Source organism: Cyanistes caeruleus, chromosome 6 (assembly GCF_971803275.1).
Source record: "Cyanistes caeruleus chromosome 6, bCyaCae1.hap1.1, whole genome shotgun sequence".
Lineage (NCBI taxonomy): Eukaryota > Metazoa > Chordata > Aves > Passeriformes > Paridae > Cyanistes > Cyanistes caeruleus.
Genome location: NC_141706.1, coordinates 51217861 through 51240143, shown reverse-complemented (window position 1 = coordinate 51240143; position 22283 = coordinate 51217861). Strand labels below are relative to the sequence as shown.

Genomic DNA, 22283 nt, shown 5'->3' with positions numbered 1-22283 from the left:
CTTCTATTTATAGCTTTGTCAGTGACATGTGTGATCTTGTGTACAGCAATTTGGGTGTCTCGGTAGGCTGCAGTCTGAATCACCTTAATTCATAGTTGGTAGTAAAAATGGAGGCATTTAGAGTTAGTGCATTCTTCTGCATTTTTGAGATGAGTGTTTTTACACTGTGCTTGTGATGAATAGGAACAGAAATTACATCTATCCTTTGAACAATAAATATCAGAACTGCAGATTACATTAGATGAGACCTAAATGTAGAATAATATTTATACCTAAGATAATGTCACAGAAGCCAGTAGGGCCTGTGAATTTTAATATTAAACATGAATATCTGTAATGGAATCTAGCAATTCCACACAAGACTAGAAGCTGAATTTTCTCTGTGTAAGCAAATCAGTTATACAATGTAGAAAGAAAGAAAAATATTATTAGGATGGAAAGTCTTATGTGTTACAGTGGTTTATTTAATAAAAGACAGTATCATCATATAAATCTCTTTCATAAGCTGTTTAATCTCTGTCATAAAAGTTGCATGTATTTCTTCTTGCAGCCCTCTTTAAAAGTTTTCTCAAAAAATCAGTTCCATAGAGGAATACAAAGCCTTTACATTCATGATCAGTTTACATGCAATTGATGTTGTGTATTAGTCTCAGGTGAAATTAGTCTCATGCTCTTCTGTTCACTTTTTGGATGTTAGCATTCCCCTTCCCCCTAGTTGATAATTTCCTTCATATGTTCTAGTAAGATCTGTGCTAGAAAATTCAACATAATTGATATGGATTTTATTTTCTAAGAATATCCATGCTCATTCAATATTCCTATGTCTCATTCTTCCTATGTCATCTGCTTTTCATAGTGACAATTCTTCTTTCTCTTCCAAGGCATGCCTCTGCACTTGGTGCTGCTAATACCAATTGTTTTCTAATCTGTACCACACAAATCTGCAGTATTAGTAAATACTCTTCAAATTATAATATATACTGGCAATACCTTTCAGTTTCTGACATTCTCACATTCCATACATTTACACAACTCGCTGTTTTACAGAAATGTTTTACTATCATGGTATCAAAAGTTTTCAATATTGGTTTTCCAGGATCATCACTAATAGCTTCAATCCTTGTAGTTTACCTGTCTAGGAAAGATATTTTGTCTCCCTTTTAGCTAAGTGCATCTAAAACCCCCTCAGGTTCTATTTGATTAATAAACCTATTGGGTTTTATTGCATTTACTGATTACTTCTGCAAGTCCTTTGTTTTTGCTTTCTTTAGAACATATCCTTGAAGAGTGCTGAGGTCAAACCAACAGGCCTCTTGTTACCTGGGTAAGTTTTCTCCTTTCTAAACCATACTGTGTTCAGTTTTCCAGCTATTTAGTGTCCCCTTGAAGTTGGTTGCTTCGTTTGGGCAAGCCACGTTTCTCTCCCATCTTTTCTTTAATCAGTTTGCTCAGAACTAAGGAAGGATTTCTGGAGAATCTTCAATGTGTTGTGAAACTTCATAATTTTGCTATGCCTGATAGATAAGGACTTTCATCTGTGTAACTCTTCTCTAAAAAATTCTTTTTCTCTTTCTCTGATTCTGCTGCACTTCTTCTGTAATTTTCTTTCTCTTCCTGGATTTTTCAGCCTCCTTTGGGCTGAATTCTTTTGGGATCCTCCCTCATGGGGAGCCCTCCTTATCTCAGTTCTTTAGGTTTGAAGAAAACTCCCAAGCTCATTAGAATCTTGTTTCTTGTGTTTATTAGAAGGTCATTACAAAACTTGGCAGGTCTCTCCAGACTAGCTGCACAAGCTTTATTCTTTGCAATCTGGTACATTTCTTTCTTCTGATGGTACAAGGCCTTGTGGCTCACTTTGTGTTTGAAAGTAAAAAATGGCCCCGAACTACGTAGTTCTTTTATCTTTATACATATTGTTACCCAATTAACAATAGACATGTATATTATTTTTCTTAATGACCCAATGACCCGTAACCTGTGTGCTGCACTGCGGCATTTTCTAACCAATCGTTTACTATTACCCAAAAACATCTAGAAGAAGAATGTGAAGAAGAAAGAAAAACAAGAGATAACACCCTAAATTCTCCATCTTGTCTTCTGTTCTCTAAACTAACTTTTTCACCCAGTGACTTATGAAAACTCTCTAATCTACACACTTACACTTTTAGCTTTTTCTACCTAACTTTAACAGTTGCTCTCATGTATCACCATGAAAACATGCTCATGAATTTCATATTATATGAAATTCAGTGTTTTTCTGGATCTTAGAACTATGTATCAGAAACAAGGGCACACACTCTAAATCTCAGACTCCAACAGTCTGTGAAGGCCTAAAACACCTGACAACCATACAGCAACACACTCTTCAGTATGTATCTGATGAATTATACACCAATACCATGGATTAGAAAATATTAGAAAGTTCTTTCCACCTCAGTGAAAGTTATGGGGAAAGAATCTCTGTTCACTTTACTGGAGGTGTAGTAATTTCATTCTTAACAATGTGTTCTAATCACATCTCATATGTAAAGGGGATTAAGAGATAGCAATTTAAAACAAAAGTTGCTTGAGGGATTAAAACTTAATGCAAGTTCTAAGTAGCCCTAGTTGTTCATGGTCTTAGTGAAATTGGCAATTTTTGTAGGTGGAATAAAGCGTCTGAGAAGGAAGATAACATATAAAACAAAGCACTCATGATCAAAATAAAGTGGAAGTGGATGCAAGACTCATTGTAAGACTTTAGAGCCTATAAAAATATTTAATTTACAATTAAACTAAAGCTAAAATAAAATAAGATTGCTTTTTTTGGGGGCGGGGTTGGGAGTGGGCAGTACTGGTAATTTTCATTGGAAGATTTCACTGGCCATTTCTGTTGAATTCCAAAAGATTTTGAGGAATACATTACTGATAACTAACTCATGTTTTCTGTGTTATGACTGCTGCAGTGTTACTGATTTGAAAACTCATTTGTCATATAATAAAATGTATAGCTATATTGGTTTACAGTTCCCATGGCAGCCTCTCCAGCTCTAAAGATGGTATCAGCTGGCAGACTGTTATATATCCAATGGTTGCAAAAGCTGGATTTCCTCCTACCACTATGTGTTTGTTTTAATGACATCATCCTTAAAACCAAAACTGAAATATTACTAATTTTGGAAAAATTCATGAGAAAGAGCAACAATCTTAGAGAATATTCATGCACAAAGTCCTAGTCCCTGTACCTCAAAATCTGTGGGTTTGTGTTCATTGCATAAACAATTGCATAAATTGCACTTGTTTAAATATCCATCCCAAGTCAGTCAAGCAAAATGAGGTTCTATGTGTCATGAATATGTTACAACTCTGAAGAAGAAAATAATATGTTTAAAAGATAAATACTAAATATCACCTCATTTGTTTTAGAACTTGTCACAACTTAAGCGATTACTGTTTTCAGTGTTTCCGACAAATTCCTACAAGAAATGGGCAAACAATAGGTTCCCAGCGTTCTGTAGTTTACCTTGAGTGAATGCCTTTACCCAGTTATGAGGGAAGCAAAGAACATTATGATATTTAAATCACTGAGCATAATGCAAAAAAAGTTCGCAGATAAAGTTGAAATAGGTCTTTAATGAACACACCTGTGTTTAATTCAGTTTTGACCACTGCTTCTCAAGACAGTGGAATGAAGATCAAAAAGACAAAGAGCATTATGGGAGTCAGAAAAAGGATGTTGAGGCATGAGGTTAAATTGACAGGTATAAATTTCTGTTCTTACATAAACTGAAAAATTAAAGAGCCTTTGTGATTTATTCTTTTTCGACTGTTAAAAATCAAGAATGAGATATTTATTATAATTAAAAGTTGATGCTATACTGCCAGAAAGTGATATGTAATTGCCAGCATGTATAATTTATAGAGGTTTGTGGTAATTGAGGGAGAGGGTGGTTTTATGCAAAGATATAGTACTGAATTAAACTGCTGGAATAATAGGTATAACATTATCAAGTAAAATGGTAGTTACAATTATGTGTATGTCTCGATTCTTATACAATTTCTTTAACAACAGTGGTTTTTCAGTATACCGGTCTAGGTTCTTAGGTCATAAAATTACCCTTTTTTGATTCTGATTAAATGGTTGGGTTTTGTAGAAACAAATTTTCACTTTTCACTGTATTGAGAATTCTCATGATATTAGATGAGGTGCTAGACCATTCCCTATAGCAATTAAATAATCTTTTAATGGCTATAATAATATTTATTCTAAAGGGTTTTCATGATTCACTTTAACTAGTGGACTGTTTTCAGGTACTGAGCTGGATGATGCTAAAGAAAATAAAATAAGTTGTATTATTTTTCTCCTTGAAATATCATGTACAGTCACTGGCAATGGTAAATTATTGATCAATCTAGCAAGGACCTGTAATAGCAAACTTCCATGGCTCTTTATGTATTTAGCAGCATCTAATGTTAGTTGAGTCCAACTTATGCAAACAGTTTTATAACCACAGCTGCTGTGAGTTCCAACTCAGCATTAAAAAACACTTGTGCCGTAAGTGTACACCTGTGCACTACTTCTGAACTCCTTGACAGAAGAGTCCACCATTACAACTTTGTGCAGATAGAGAATTAGGATGGTGGCAGAGCCTTCATTCCATCACCTTTCTTTACTCAAAATGCTGGCCAATAGAGCTGTGCTAAATTCTTTCCTTCTTTACTTCCATTAGCATGGTTACAGTACTGGTGATGTATGCTTAAGAGATCTGCATGATATTTAGATGCCTACCTGTCATTGACTCAGAGCTGCTTGCCTAAATACCTTTGGGAACTTGTGATTTTTTTTATTTGAGCTAACGCTAAAAGAAGGAAAAAGAAAATATCCAGCGTGCTTTCAGACTGCTTATCTGAGCTGTACATGCCTTTTGTAATACAAGCAATTTTGATCCAAATGTTCAATAATGTTAAGTCTCTGGGATCTAGATACTGCCTGCATCACATTATTTTATATAGTGAAAAGGAAGATTAGAATTACTAAATGGGATCTATATAGACAAATACAATGTAAAGATGTAAAAATACATAGTGGTTTATATTGCTCCTTTTAAACAGATCTCAAGGCTTTTCTATGTAACTGCAGCTGGTTTAGAACTGTAGGGGTGCATTCCTGAATTACTCCATAAGAGGCTTAAAGGAAGTGTTCATTCAAAATGTAAATGCATAAAGGAGGCTACCTGAAGACAACCTGCAAATGTTAGCTTAGGAAATTAATATACATTACATTTTTCCATTCTTCAGCATGAAAATATGCTATCTTCAAAGATATATTATAGTTCCCAAATCATGTAAACTCTTTTTTGCCTTTATATTACCAGAATTCAAATGGTCCAGAACCTTATTATAATTACATACTGTGTCATATTTCTTTTGATAGGTAGCTGAATGAAATGCATGTCACCTCTTGGTCTGTAGGCTGTAGAAGATCTGCTAACTGGGAGAAGTCACTGCCGATGGGTTGATTCACAGTGAGGTTCTCACTTTGCTGAGAATATGCCATGTGTGAATAACACTGCATTCTCTTGCCATGTTGCATCTAAACTGTTGCAATTCCACTACATCCTCTCCCACAAAATACTATGAAGCAGTTAATGAAGTGGAGAATGGTAGTTGTTCTATAAGGTGATGTTATGCATTAGTATGAATCTAATCTTTTAAGTGTTCTCTTTTTGCCAAATCCACTAGATTCCCCTCATGGGTTTATATTGTTTTGTTTTTTGTTTTTTTTTCTGGTTTTGGGGCCTTTTTGTGACTCTAGATGCATATGTATGCACAATTTGTGTAGAAACTCAAACTGGGATGCACGTACTGTTAGGCTACACGTCTTCAGAATTGCAGAAATAGCTTTTTCCTTGTGAGTATATTAAGACAGTCATGAGCTGTTTTCATGATTGTTATACTGCCTGACACACTGTTCCTACTATTAATATTGATGATTTTTAACTTACACTCAGAACAGAGCCCTCATTCTTCCTACAACGGAATAATAATTTATTGATTTGATTTTGCTTGAAATATCATCCTGTTTCAAAGGAATTTTCCCCTGAGAGCTCCTGCACTGAAAGTGGCAATGGTGTGCAGTTAAAGGGACACAGGCAATTCCCAGTGTTAACCTTTCAAATAATGGCTAAACTAGTGATTGCAGAAATTCTACATCTGGCTGAAAAAAATGCATGTCCTGGACTACAAGGTTCAGGAAAAATGTGGGACAGTGATGGGAGTGAAACTCAATAGAAAGCTTTATTTCATTCCTTATTCCACAGCTCCAACCTCAATTCCATTCCTTTCACTCAATTCCTCAATTCCATTGCTTTCACATTTTGGGAACAGCTTCTTACTACTGAAGCCGTGTGAGAAATACGTTACTGAATTTAGAAAGTAGTAAAGCTCTTCTGAGTACTGTAAAAGTGATGATGATTAATGCAAGAGTTGTAGTCGGCCCTTCAAATGCTCAGTATAGCTTCTTTCTTCCTTTGCTGTTCAGAGTAGAAAAGAAATAGTGATGACTGAAAGCTCTAGGAGAACTGGTCACAGCGAATGGTTGTGCAGACTGTTCCTCCCTACTTTAACTGTTCTATAGCTGCATTAATCCCCACATTTAATAGGCTTCTGATACGATATTCTGCGTTGCAAAACACTGAAATGAACAGCTACAGTTGGTGGAATAATTGATTCTAAGAAATGTGGAAGTTTTCAGTCAAAATTGGTGGTAAGACCATGCTTCTGAAACCAGCATTAATATCTTTGGTGTGTATGGCCCCTGATCCTGCCCCACTGGCTGATGAGGCCACTGCCATGTCTGTGGGAGGTAAGGTCAGAGTGCAGGATAAGCATTCTTCCATGTAGCTGCATTAGTTCTACTGGTCCTGCTGAGTAACAAGGAAATATGCAGGCTAGGCAGCAACAGAAAATGATCTGAACTCTTGCCCAAGATCTCTATGTCTTCTAAGTGCAAAGTTTTGTAGGTTATTTTTTTATATCTGGAGGCTTTAAACAAGGGAACATTAGTGCAACAAGCACATACATAAAACTGTAGGGAGTTTGGCCCTATTTTCCTTTCCTTTCTACTCAAGCAGTGCAGTTTTGTACCTTGCATGTGTGGTTCATTATATTTCTTCCACTCATTTATCCCTTCCACTCATTTATCCCTCATCCTGTATGCGAGCTAGGGAGTCTGTTTCACCTTTTTATCCTTACCTTTCTCATGTCAAAACCACCTATTCAATCTTTTGTTTATATTTCAAGTGTTGGGGTTTTCCTGTTCCCTTCTGACCTCATCGCTGACATGGTTGTCCTATGCTCCTGGTACTGATCGCCCTTCATCTGCTGCCTCTCATATTCCCTTTCTGGATATTTTGTGTGCTACTCTTCCTCCGTGCCTGCTGCTGTGTTCTTTCACAAAGTGAAAGTGCCACTGCGCTGGCACCGCATTGCCTTGGCGGGCGGGACTCTGACACGGGGCACGGGCACTCGTGCCCGGCGGGGCTCGCAGCCCTTTCCCCTCCCCAGGCAGCCCCGGGCTGCCCCAGCCCCGCTGCCGCGGGACCCGCGGGTAACAGACGGCCGGGGCGACAGAGCGTGTCCCTGTCCAGGGTCCTGAACGCTGGCTGGGCTGGCACCGCCGCCGCCCTTCCTTTACTGGCTCTGCTACTGGTGCTAATGGCAAAGGAACGGAGGTATCTTCGAAAGCTGACTTCCAAATTTCCTGTTTAATATGGAATAAAGTTATCAACTGGATAAGATAGAGTTTCATGTATCTATCAAGTAAGAAATCTTAGAAAAATGACATGAGGGAAGAGACTAGTACTGCTTAAAATGAACTTGGTGTCTTGTTTTTATTAATCAAGCTTGCTGTTTTTGTCAGATATCAGCCTTTGATCTTATGAGCATTCTTCAGGGACATCATGGAAAAACTGAAAGCCAGATTGTAATTCTCTCATGAGTATGATGCAGGAGTAATTGAACTGAAGTCAAATTAAACTAATGTGAAACAGATGTAAATGGGTTCAGACAGGCTCAGCATTCTGCAGCTTTAGTTAATATTTTCTTACATGGCAAAAAAAAAAAAAATACAATCTACTAATACACTAATAATGTGCATGTGCTTTTGCTAATCGAACAAAAAAAGTGAGGGAACTACACTATAGTCCCTGCTGGCCATACAAAGGGACTCATACAAAAGGTATCTGAAAGCTGGAGTCTGGCTAATGAGAAATGGATACCAGAGAAGAGCCAAGAATGGTGAAGATGATTACAGATTGTGAGCCAGGTATCCCCTTTCCTCTTCTGGCACTTGGATGACTGATGTGTTAGGATGTGAGAGGCAGGATCAGAGTGTATTCTGTTTAGTATCACTGGCCGAAGGAACTGCAGATAGGCTGTGGTACTATCCCAGCATAGTTTTTTGCTGATGTGTACTTGCCTCAGGCAGATTCGCTGTTTTCACTGAAGCCATTACTGCCAATCAGTAAATTTTCTGTTCGATGGATTAATCCATGAAATAAGGAAAACATGGCACTGCAGGCTATAACTTAAAAACTGATAAGAAACTCCACACAATAGAAGACAATATAGACAACAGGTTGTCTTTCCTTGTGCAGTCCTGATTCTTAGTTAACGCTCTGATTCCTAATAACACTAAGCCTTCTGAAAACTATTTGAACAAGAAATTTTCAGGTTATCCTAAAGAGAAGGCTTTAAATGTTCTCCTTAACAGAAAGCTTCCTGGAGAATAAAGAAGTTATAAAAGAATTCTGCACTGGATCATGTCCAAATTAATACTACTGCAGAATGAATCAATAGAATATAAAGAACAGCATGCAATTCACTTGAGTTGCTGTCTTGATCTCAGAGTAAATAACAACACTCGTGTGGCAATAAACTGACTGAAGAATAATCTTCACAATTAGAAATACCAGATTTCAAACAACTACATAGTTAACCATAAACTGAATTGTTACATACACAAATGAGTACATTGTTAAGCGATGACACAAAGACTGTCTAGACTTCCACCTAGCACTGTCTCATTTCTTCAGAGCATCTAAGAAAGGGAGCATACAAGTTACAGATGATACCTACTATCTGCTATCAAGGATGAAATAATTTTTCCATTCCTGCTCACTAGAGGTAAGTAGGCATTTATGAACCTTTTTTTCTATGGCTTTCTTTGAATTACATCAAATTCACTTCTAAATCACTCATGCCATATTATTAATGAATAGTAAAAGGGCACTTAGCATTTTATTCCTTTTTTCAATGAGATGTCTTGTAATAGAAAGCTTTTTTTTCTATTGTGTTGTGACTGTCACAGGCCCTGTCCTGTAAGGCACTGATTTTTCAGCTCTGGGGACATTAAGTCTGAACAATACACCCTGAATGAGAAGTAAGAATTTAGGAAGACCAGTCAAATACTGGAAATTCTTATTCTTGGTGATCTTTCATTTAAACTTTAAACATTACTGAATCCACTTAGCTTATAAAAGTTGACAGAGTAACAGCTTGAAACACTATAGCTTCAAGGCACCAGTTCTCCCTGTCATAAGAATATGACATCACTGAGGGGTGAAAGGCCTTTTATTTGCATAAGATAATAGTTACGTTTCTGTGCAGCAGCTGTGCTGTCAGTGAAAGATGCCAAATCTATCTCTGGAGTAACCTCATTGATTTTAAATGAGTTACTTTGGGAATAAATTGGCCCACTCAATAAAATTGCAGATTTGAGACATTGAAATAATTGAGCAAATTTTTCATGATCATTACATGGTTAAAAAAAATTGCAAAACAATTACATGATGTCATGTATTTATGTACCTGATAGACCACAACTGATTTGCCACAAGGTTTTTCAGTCATATAGGTAGAGCAAGTATCTAGAGATTACAGACATTTCTTGGTAATATGGGAACATTGAAGGGATACAAGAAACATGAATATGGTATTGTGTCATTATTATCTATTTAGTGTTACAGTAAGTCAAACAAATATGAGATGTCTCCATCATGTCATTTTCATGACAATTCCTCTTCTTTAAACAGTATCAACCAGAATGTATTTCTGGAAATGAACCTGAAGAATTCACCTCCAGACTATAGACTTCTTGCATGTCTTAGCAGGAATTTAATGCATCAGTGGACTGTTTCAGTTTTATTATCTTAGGTGAGTTCTCAGTGGACAGGTGTCTGTGGCAGAATACACTATCAGTTAATTGCTGATAGTTATGGCAGAGGGACAGGGTAGTGCTTGGGTTAGGGTGACACAGTTGAGTAATATTTGTGTGTTAGGTTTTCCCTGGTAATGTAAAAGGAAGATGCCAGTAAGCTGGAAACTTTTGCATGCTAAAGGAAAGTTATTTACATGCATATATATATTATGCATGTGTGTGTATAAATGCATGAATTGCTTTTTATTGATACATATTTGATAAATGATCTTGTTAAGGGTTCAGAACACATCTGAAGCCTTTCAGGTTACTGTAACCATAATTCAAGTGATTACACCGCACAGTTAGCAAAGGCTACCCTCACTTTTGTTCCCACTCAGTTTGCAGAAGTAATGTCAACAGAAATCCCGAAACGTGTTCAGAATGCATCATGGTTTGCTTGCAAAGGAAATACCTTGTGCTCTTGATGTCATCACTGCAATCATCTCAAATTGAAGTCTGACTGAGCAGGCTCATTATCATTCTCACCATGTCCTCCCTTAGAGCAGCCTCTCCCTCCTCCTCCTGTACAGCACAAAACAAGAGCCACAGGGGTGCTCAGATTAGGGGAAGGAGAGACTCCTAACACCTCCCCTGAGAAAACTTGCTGCATTGCTTCCATCCAGTTTCTTCAAACTGCATGCTGCTTTACAGGACCTTGCACGCCACTAAATGAAAGTGTGGATTCCCCAGTACTGATTTCCTCTTCCTGTTTAGGGTTGAACAAAGGCTGGGAAAAAGCACGGATTTAGTTTCACAGTGTGGATGTGAAAAGAGTGTGCCAACCTTTACAGTAAGAGTTTCCGGAGGAGAGTCACATATTTTGGGGTGCTTTGGGTTTTGTTTTTTGTTGTTTTTTTTCTTCACAAGGGTAGATGTCTCCTGTTTGTTCTTAGTAGGTTAGCTAACATTTGAGCAACAGATAGAAAAGAAAAACAGGAGAAGGGCAGTTGAGAAAAAAAGTACAGGGGAAAACACAAGACACAAATTATTATAAGCACCAGGTTTAGATCCCAACCACATTCCTGAAAATTCAGAAGGTCTATGGACCTCTGGATTGATTCTGATATGGATCTCCGACCATGACATATGAGAATTTGTGGATATCTCCACTAAACCATCCCCTGTGGATGATCCCCTTCACACAAAGAGTTGATTTCCACTGTGGAAGAGAATAGGCAGGACAGGGTTAACCTCACACAGTTTTCCTTCAGGCCCCCAGAGGGGCTGGGGTTTTGTTTTCCTGGCTAAGGGAGGGGAGCTGGGGCATGTATTGTAACTGGAACTGGAGACCGTTCTGGTGTTACTAGCCTGTTTTGGGTTTGAGGGAAAGCCTGGAGAACGAGGAAGAGAAGGGAGAATGCAGATCTGGAGAAAAGCAAGTGCCTGCTAATTGCACAAGTGTCCTCCGTTTCCCCGAAGGCCCCTGACAGCTTAAGGGAGCTTTGAGGTGCCTCCAGCCTCCTGCCCCCTCCCTGCAGCTTGGCCACATCTTACAGCCCCGCGGTGCCAGCCATTGCCTTGACGCGGAGTGTCTGTCCCTGTCCACGGTGCGGATCGGGGACAGAACGGGGAGCAGGGGTCCCCTGGCTTTCGGGGTACCCGGTCCTGCTCCCCAGAGCCTGCAGGGGCTCGGACGATCCCCTGCCCTTCCCCTCCCCCTGCGCTGCAGAGCCTCTGGATGCTGCCGTACTCCTGCCATGTGCTGCCGCCGCCGCTACTGCTGCTCGTAGCTTAGTGGAGCGTGTCTCCGGCTGCAAACTCCGCCAAACAAGCCTGCATTCCCCTCCCGGGAAGGATACCTCGTGAGTACCAGCCGGAGCCTGTCCCCTCCCTAGGCACCCCGCCACTGCCTCTTACAAAGGGACTCGCAGGCTCTCCCCACCCCCTTTTTATGCCAGTGCAGAGAGGGGCTCCGTGAATTCCCTCCAAAGCTATAGGGTGGCTCCCTCCTCCTCCTTCTCTTCTTCCTGCTCCGGCTCTCTTGGGCGAGCCAGGCTGCTGCTGCATTGAGCCGGGGTGGTCCCAGCCTCGCCCCTGCCTCGCCCCAGCCATGCTGCTGCGGCTCACGCCCCACGGCTGACTTTTGCTACCCCTCTAGTGCCCGGGGCTGAACTGAGGTGCGCTCATTTTTGGGGGATGGCTTAGGCTAGGGAGCTTGTGCACGTGTGGGAGGTGTCTCTGGGGGTGTGGGGGGCTGGACGACTCCCCGATCCTTGCAAGCCTGCGTTCTCTCCAAGCCGGGTTCCCCTCGGGTGGGCGCAGCAGAGGGGCCGCGCTGCAGCGGGGACCCGCCACCCTGACATCTGCAGGTGGACGGGGCGAAACAGCTGCGGGAGCCTCCCCAGGAGCCAGCAGCATCCTGGACCCGCTGCCTACCTCAGTCTGCTCCGTTCCTGCTCCTCCAGATTCTCTCCGGTCCTCAGTCCATCCCTTACACCCCTCTCTGTGCTGGGGTGCCTGCAAACCCCTCCACTCCACTCCCCTGCCCGCCCTTCCCCACCTTCTTCGATTTATTTGTGTATTTCTTTCCTTGGCAACCACCAGTTTCCCTCTGTCAAACAGCGCAGGCTCCCTATAATTTGAAATTAATTTGTTTGACTGCAGCATCGAGACAGGAAGGTTGGGAATTTATTTAATTCTTTTTACTCCCTTTGCAAAAAGGAAGCAATGAAATTTCCAATTGAGACTCCAAGAAAACAGGTGAACTGGGATCCTCAAGGTTGGTGATTCTCTATTACTATCATTACTACTGTAATAACAATATTATTATTCCTTGTGTCTATTGACTCGTGGGAGACTATGTGACTCCAGATGGGAGGAGGCGTTGGATGTTTGCTTCCCATGAGCATAGCTCAGTCTTTCTTGCTCAATCCTATAGCAGTGCATTAGAAAATGCTACTCAGAGATGGGGTTGGGTGGCTGCATGGCTAAAACCTCTTCTAGGTGTAAGTTTTTCAGTTTTATATTTGATATCTCTCTTGCCTCCCCCTCTCCCTTTTTCTTGAGTATTTTCAAGGCAAACTTGGCTGGCATGGCAGTGATCTCTGGCTCACAGCCATTGTTTGTTTTATCAGTGCTTCCTTTGTTGTTTCTAGTGATCATTGTCTCTGCTAAATGGGTGGTACAGGAGTGGACACAGATGTGAGTGCTTGTTCAGGGCTCCTCGATGGCACATGTTTGTTGGCAGGAGTAGAATGCCGCAGCAATACAACCTTTAGTGTGGACAGACCTTTAGTCTGGATGGTATAAAGTGACACATTAAATAAGGGAGCCCAAAGGGACCTTTACACTCTTTACTGTGTCCTATTAACAACTGATCAGCCCAAGTGGATAGTTTGATTAACTACATAGGTACATTTGGACTCAATCTTAGGGAATGTGCTTGTGTGATGGTGGAATGAGATGATATACACCAGTGCAGGGGTTTTCAATAAGATGATCCAAGTAGTATTTAAAAATAAAACATATTCAAATACTCTCCTTGCCTGACATAGGGAGGAGATTCATCTGCATCCTACAGAAGTGACTGAAAAACCTCTACTGGTAATTTGTACACTGGTGTGTCATATTTCTGTGCATTGGTATAGGGGCAGAACAACTTGAAGCCATTGCACAGGTTTGCAGCAGAACTGCTGGCAGCCAGTAGTTGTACAGCAGTGCTTGCAGGAGTTGTGAAGAGATAACATGGGCTTTGATTATTCCTCTTAATTTGGATTGGTTATAGTGGTCAATTTTTCTGTCATCCTCCATGTCTTCACATTTACAAAATGAAACGTTGGAAACAGTTTCTCATGTTATAGAAAGAATACAGTAGAACTGCTGTACACACAATTCAGGTTTAGTTTAAGCCTTAGTACATTTTTAATTAGGTGAAGGCTGAAATCAACACATCAACCTCCTCTGCCCTCATCTTCCTAATGAACACATGGATAGTAGTGCTAACAGAGATATGATTATTTAAATGACAGTATATTCCTTATCCTACGGTCTAAATTCTTTGTGGTGAAAACTTGCTCTATCCAGGTGCTTTTCTAAATGTGTGTTTGCTGTAGCTTACTTTAAACCCATTTCATGAATTTCAAAATGTATTTTAATGCAAAAAACTCTTTCCTTCTTTCCTCTGACAAGGAACACAGGAGAATGTATGGATGACATTCTGTGTGCAGCTCCTTTGCTTGGCAATCTTTAAAGCATGTGGAATCAACAGGTGGTTGGCCACAATTTACTGATGTGACAAAACCACAGAATACTGTAGCAGTTAAAAGACCCCAAGCCCAGCAGGTTTCCTCTCTATCAAACTGAATGCTTGCTAAAAACTTCAGAATCCTACCAGTTATTTCCCCTCAGTGTATTGACTTTGTTAGGCAGATAGAAAGGATGCTGATGTATTGCCAAGGAGGAAGCAAAAATGAGTTATTTTCTCCAAGATACTCAGAAAACAGATAAAATTTGGTGGAATGGAAAAAAGTCAATTTGGCAAGGAAAAGCTGTCAAAGTCCCAATCCTTTTACCAAGAGAGGAACAATGCAGTGACACTGTACTCACATAGTCCTACTGAAGAATTATGTGTGTAGAAGACAAGGTAGATCAGAGTTCTATTTTTTTGAAACAAAAATATATTTATGTAGATATAAATGTTATCAATGATCTACATGAAATAACTAAAGGTCTAAAATGAATTTTTATGTAGTCTGTTCTCTGCACATACAAGAATGATGTCATGTTTTGCATGCTATGTGGTATCTCTGGAGTTAAGAGCTGAAGTAGCTTTTCTCAGATGCAAAGATCAACATGTAGAAAGTTGAAGGGAAGGGATGCAGACTTCTAAGTATTAGAGCACACAGTTCATGTCCAGTCAGTATTCACACTCTAATACCAGACTTATTTCAGAGTGTATTTTATGATTATGCACTGCTCTGGTTGTCAGCCAGAAAACATGCAGTTTCCATAGCTTTGTCTAGTAGGAATTGTGACAACTTGTGCTAACAGTACTTGGAATAGATCAACTGATGCTCCTGGCAAGCAAGCTAGCAGCCCAAGGACATAAGTGAGAGCTATGGTATTCCAAAGACTGTTTAGACCTGATTATTCCAGGCAATATTTTCTAGAAATTATACACATTCCTAAAGGCTGGGAACCTTTTTGTGTAGATATGGCTGGTTTGGTATTGATGATATTGCTGCTTTGAACCCAGGTCAAAATGATAGTCATTGAAATGAATTAATGCTCAACTCCATAATGCTGACTAAACTCTAAATATTTACATAGGCAGATAGATTAGGGGCTGCTGGTAACTTTCATCTGGCATAGAACTGGAATTCTCAGTTAGCATCAGCAAAGATCAATATAGAAACACTGTGGAGAGAAGATGTTTAAAATAATAGAATTGACATGAAGAATGGTCTGTCAGGTAATGGGAGACTGGTTTCTTAGCCATTAAACTGGTACAATCAGGGCTTGGAGATGAAACTGTGCTATTATCATGTATTATCTTCATGTGTCTTGGGCAAAAAGTGTATCTCTGTGTTACATGTAAATGCTGAGTGTGTCTTCTAGATAAACCAAATATTTAATAAATCTGGTTGTATATAGGGTACAGATTTCTATGGTGAAGTCCCCATACTACATCAGGCAATCAAACTATGTGAACTCCTCAACAAACAGATCAAACTCAATCACAAAGTCATTGGGACTTGGCCTTAACAATCCAATGTGAAATATGCCCTAGCATTTGATATATATTGATTAAAACCCATGCAATTTATATTCAATGAATGAATAGAGTAAGAAATTACTAAAAAAACCCCAAGTAGGTACTTCAAGAATATTTTTAGGAAGTACTGTACATGTTGAGTAATAGTAAAGGATATCACAGTACTTGGCCTTACATTTTATTAAAACAAGCTTGCTGTTTTGTGTTACTGGTGAAATCAGTATGTATGTACTCAATCAGAAAACATTTGATCTGCCAATCTCTTATTGTCGCTTCTCACATTTGGTGCAATTTAAGTAAAGCAGTAATAACTGAAATTAGTGAAAGACCAGATTTTCAGTTTCATACTTCTTACAACCTCTCATCTATACTTTCCAGAATATAAGATTGGATTTTTAGCAGCATATGAAGACTTCAATTCTTATAATTGTTCATATCTCTCCCTCCTTGCAGTTCTCCTGCTGTTTCTTATACCCACCTGTTTTCTGTGCTTGAATTGGCTCATAATGTCTTTGCACATATATTTTTATATAGTACCTAAAACAGAGTTTTAGGTTCTGGATGTTACAGCAATATTATTTTTTTCCTAAAAATTATCTGCTTAAAATTGATTTATTTTTTTTTGTAGGAAAAAAATAAGAAAGATAGATGAGACAGTTTCACATATGCTTAGAAATTATCCCCAAGTGTGACTGTCTTTTATAGTGAGGGTGAGATGCCTTTTTCAAGGGAAGGATGTCTTTGTGATGCTCTTAGCAGGGAGTAAATGGAATTCAGTCTTGTTTGTACCTGTGTGCCTGCAGTTTCTGCTGTTACTGCAGTGATATGGATTGTCAGAGCCTTTTGGATATCCAGCTCAATGTTTACGTCAACACTAAAGTTTTGGAACTTTGAAGTTTTCATTCAAGTTCCTGCATTCTTTCACAAATGCACTGTTTGCAGTTTGGAACTCTAAAATCACGTATTTATTACCATCTTTACAATTAGCATGGGAGTTAATGGTCTGTAGGAAATTCAAACTGTGGTTGAAAGTCTGGAGTTCCCCTTCAAATATTGCTACTGACTTACTGTTTAACCTTTGGGAAGCCACTTACCCTGTCATGTCTTCCCTTTTTCTAGACTGGAAAACAGGAATATTAATACTTCCCTAATGCACAAGGGTGTTGTGAATTATAATTAACTTGTTTAGAGCAATCTAAAATCTGCTATTGAAAGAAGAGCTTATGCATTGCAATTAAATGCTAAAACAATTAGGAGGGAGCAAAACAGCCTGTCATCATTCACAGATCACGTCAATTAAGAAATAAGGTTGTCTCTGCACTTTGCAACTAGAGGAAACTAGTATCACTTAAGCTTCTTTACAGACAATTGAGTTTCCCATTAGAAGTATCTAAACACCTTAGATATTGCCCAGCTGCTGCTTCAGAGAGGCTCAAATCTTCCGTAGATCCTTTGTCACCAGCTTTGGGATTTCTCACTTCACCTGAGACACCTCAAGCAGACTGGATACATGTGTGTGGGACAATGAACTGAGTCTCAAATGCCTTCATACAGATGTCAGGATTGGACCATCCCTTGATGACTGTTTCAAAAATCTTCAACATCTGTTCTCAGTACAAATTAAATTGATGCTGTTGGTGAAGTGTTACTAACTGCTGCAGTACCTGTTTTTTCTATTCTTTTGTTTGAAGAGACCAATGCATAAGGTAAACTTGATTAGAAAGGCATAGATGAGTAGAATAAAGGTGTTAATTTCTGTCCTCTGTTTCCAAGAAGATATGTAAAAAAGAGTGGAATGCAGCTGTGAGTTAGACAGTATCTTTCTGCACTATCAAGTTCGTTGTTACTAGCTTAGTAGATGAAGACTGTTCTGGGAAGCTGTAATATGTGAAAAAGTAGGTCTGATCCCTGCCAATGATCCGTGGTCAGAGGCAACTGACCCTGTGCTAATTCTGTCAAAAAGTCATATTGGCTACGTACACACCCGTCTGATAGACTGGGACTCTGCTGTGCCTGGTAAGTATGGATTGTAGAACACTGCAGGGAGTTTAAATGAGATATCTGAAGGAGGATATAAATCGGACAAACAAGAGGACACTTCTGGAAGTGCATGGTGTAGGCACAATAGTGCCAAATACAGTAAGGTGTAAAATTTGAAGAGTTTGTAAAATAAATAGAAGAGAATGACAAAAATCAGAACTTTACTAAAGGCGATGTGGAGCCTGCGGAGAAGGCAGATGAGTACTGTGGATGCCAGTGTGGTAAGAGATAGATACAATTGATTTAGGAGAGAAAGAAAGACTGCAGATGACTATTAGTTTTGTTATTGTTGTCTTTAAGATGCCCTGGTAATAGTAAAATGAAGGATTCAGAAAAGTAGTAGAATTAGTAGTAGGGAAGTGGCAGAGCAAAAGACCTGACAGCAGCTTTCTCAGAGTAGTGAAGGAAGACTGCACTCTAGTCAAGGTAAGAAGGATGGAAGGTGGACTATCATTAAGATGTCATCTGTAGTGCGAGGGAAAGGGAATGAAAAAAATCAAAGGCAATAGGAAACTGTAATTCTAAGATAGGAAGAGCAATAGAATTGTCATCAGTGTGAGAGGTTAGGACAGGATTATGATTTCAGTGAAGAATACCGATGCGCTTTTTTGCCGTGTGTACAAGAGTAATCTGTTAATGGCTTTCGGACAGAAAAGTCCCTTGGGAAACTCTTGAAAAAACTGATGCTACCTGAAATGATGGAGTTTGCTCTTGGGATGAAGATATATGATACCAGTTGTAATTGGGAAGGTTTTGGTTCAGCTTTTGGCATTTATGTGGATTTATGTAGCTAGTGTGTGGACTATATCAGCTTCAGACAGAAGAGTGCATATAGATGGCGATACAGGTTAATTCTTACCCCCTTTATTTAATCCAGAGCTAGGACTCACTTCAGTGTGAGCAAAATGAAATTCTTCATTTTAAAAGAACTGTGCTGTTGCCTCAGGCTTTACTGACCTAAGAGTAAGGGAGTGCCTGGAATTACTGGCAAAACAGAGGCCTTAGATTTTGTGCTCTAAATAGGGTAAACACCTGGAGTGAAATGGGAAGGAGAAAATGAGGAGGCTGATATAAGAAAGGGATAAGCAACACACTAGTATTCAAGGTAGGGTATTAAAAAGCTCAGTGTGATGCAAGTGCCTAACCTTTATTTTATAATAACCTCAGTGTAATAACAAAGGCTGAAGCAGACAATATGAATTCTGAACAGTTGTCTGTTTTTATATAGAAGTTTTATGTGACATTTAGCAAAAGGCTAAAGAGTACTTTTTAAAGTACCTTTTTCATAGGAATATATCTGGTTTTTGTTTTCTGTAGGAGTTAGAAACATCCTGGGACCTGGCCTTTGTCAAATAGAGCTTCTTATATCTCAGTTCCTGAGATACTGGTTATACTGATACAGATATACTGAGACAAAAACCCCTCTAACTACTTAGAGAGAGTATGTTTATTACAACACTGGGCACACCGAGGAGGAATCTCCCACAGGCATGTGCAAAATCCACGGCTCTCTTGTCCTCCTTTATCTAAAAAACGTACATATTCATATAATTATTCATTACATCTATACATATGCATTACCTAACCCCGCCTACCCCTGCTTCTTATTAAAATGATTTTAAAGTCCTTTCACGTCTGTGCAGTTTCTTTCTCCAGATGAGTCGATGAGTTTCAAAATGGGTCAGTGGTCTCCTAAGATGAAGTCAGTCTTCCTCATGGCAAGCTGTTCACCTTCGTCTTATTGGCAGGCTTTCTGGTCCCTTGGCCACAATTCAAACCCCCCAAGTTCTGGCTGGTTTTGGGGCTCAGGTGTAGTTATGGTTTCTTCATCTTTACGGTACCTTATCCTCCCCATCCTGACACAACAAAGCAAAGCCAAAGATATATAGTCTTAGCTCCAACAAGTTCTATCTGCTAATAATTAACTCTTCTACATTGCTTCTATAGTCCTTGCTAAATTCTAGCAATTACATCCCCTAGCTAAGGCCATAACCCTTTGATACTTTTAGACCCTTGATTCAATACTTCTGTTATTTGTCTATAATGTAATGGGAAACATGCTCTAAGATGAACCTGCTGACTTTCATAAATTATGTGCCATGCAGTTCTCACTGCTTACCTGTATATGATAAAACAACAAGTGAGAACAGCATATGTCCTACACCCTTGTACTTCAGGGTGGTAGTACCAATCCTTTTTAGTCCATGGACCACTATTATTCTCAAAACATACTTTCTGGGCTGCTTTTCCCGCACTCAAATATCAGCGCAGAATATTTAAGCAAAAATATACATTTGTTTAATTTTGTTATTTCAAAATTGAACTATGAATCTCTAACCACATCACAGAATTTAGGGACTGTTTTCCTGGTTTGGGAATACTGAAACCAAGAATTCAGATTTCATCTTTTTCTTTAATTGCTAACACAATCCTCATGCTATTACAAATCTTACTGTTGGCAAAATGTCTCAAGTACATGTGCTACTATGTATTATCCAGTTGTCCTAAAATATGAGCATAGGAGAACATTGGTGCAATTTTGAGGTTAGGGTAGAAATTTCAGTGTGGATATATCATGGTGTTGGAAAGTGATATAAAAGCTAGTAGGGTGATAGAATCTGTTATCAACACCTGTATGAGGGAATAAAAAGGCGGAAAAGAATGCACAAGCCTGGCTTAATTTTATTTTTCTTATTTTAAAATGGAAAGGGAACATCCTGCTGGAAGCTGGAATTGTGACAAGAGGTGTGAGATATACCATATATGAAGGGACTTGAAACATGTTGCACTTAGGATCTGGAGTCCTGAATAGGAGTAGTAATCAGTTGCAAAATCTGGATGTGGTTCAATTTCTTTTTTGAAATCCAGACATAGGTTTTGCATTTTGTGAGTGTTTGCTATTTGAAATTTTAGAAGGCATTTGAAAAGAAATAAAGACCTAACAAAGAGAGACATAATAAATTGCTTCAGGAAATATGGATTATGAAAGAGTGGGTCCAAAGTGTGACCAGGTAAGATCTACTGACAGAAGTGCAAAAACTGCAGAATGAACAGAGTGTACCTGTGGTAAGGCTGAAAATGCTGTGAAAAGAAAATAAAGAGACGTAATAAAAAAGGACATAAAGATAAGTTTGGCTGCCTTCAACTAGAATTCACTGTTATCAAGCACATTATGTTATTCCTGACTTTTAGAAGTAAGCATGCATTATAGTTCATATTTTAAAAATCCCTGAAATATCTTTGTATTCTCTATTGGTGCCTCAGGCATGTATCAAGGTCTTCCTCTGTGAACAAAACTAAATCACATTATAAATAATCTCATGGACATATTACAAAATATTTTTATCTCATGAATTAAGTATCTGTCATAGATGATGATCTGTTTATTTGACTAGTCTTTCATTGGAGAAACACACAATGTTTCTTCCATTTGTTCCTCTATTTTTTCCCCAAATGGATGCATTTAATAGATCTTTAAATTGCTTTAGTTCTTTTTCTGGTAGTCTGTGTATTATGCATGACTGTGTGATACTTTTTCACTGAAGACAATAGACTGTTTTATCAGAAATGGATAACAAAAAACAACACCCTAAAAAATCTTAGAAAGCAGTACAAGTTATTATGGTATCACTGTCCTACAGGATCATCACAGCTCTTTAAGCACCAGGCTTTGAGTACCTAGGTTTATTAGAGCCATATGTTCATATCTCATCAGGACTGACTCATCTTTTCTTCCCTAGGAAGAAAAAAACAGCATGCCACTGACTTTACTGGATGAGGATTTTGGATTTTGGCACCTTAAACTTGTGCCACTGAGTTTTTGAGGATTCAGTGATATGTTGTTGAAGGGTGTTTGGATTATTTCTTACTTGATACTGTAATATAATAATATTAGCATGATTTGAAAACAGAAAATACATACTGACAGCTTGTCCACGGCTTTTAACCTCTCAAATTTCAGCTTTTCATCTTAGAGAAACAAAAATCAGTCACCAGCTACTGTGTGTAAAAAGACTTCATTGATGAAAGAGTTATGAAAGAAATGGTACTGCAGAAGCTCCCAGCTGAAATGCAGGAAGCAACAGGAACATCTCAAAGATGTTATTCTAGGTTAACCCAGGTCTATCACTGATTACTTAAATGTTAACATTGCTAAGTTTGTATTGCACAAGAAAACATTGGGCAGAGAGGCCTGGAGTAGCAGCAATTGTGAGAACTACAGAAACAACCCCAGTCACCACTTCATGGTCCTACAGCCTAATCTGTCTTCATAGGAAACAGAGTTTGTTT

The 22283-nt window shown here is 38.9% G+C and overlaps 1 protein-coding gene across 1 annotated transcript in view; it reads left to right on the top strand.

Moving 5' to 3' along the window:
• Positions 1 to 11950: 11950 nt before the first annotated feature.
• The window catches only part of KCNK10 (potassium two pore domain channel subfamily K member 10), a 55116-nt gene continuing 44783 nt past the window's right edge, over positions 11951 to 22283 (top strand). Inside the window, exons 1-2 of the mRNA XM_086894216.1 lie at positions 11951 to 12042; positions 12902 to 12959. Of these exons, the coding sequence (XP_086750342.1) occupies positions 12908 to 12959 (52 nt within the window). The 5' untranslated portion in view covers positions 11951 to 12042; positions 12902 to 12907. The remainder of the gene's footprint in view (positions 12043 to 12901; positions 12960 to 22283) is intronic.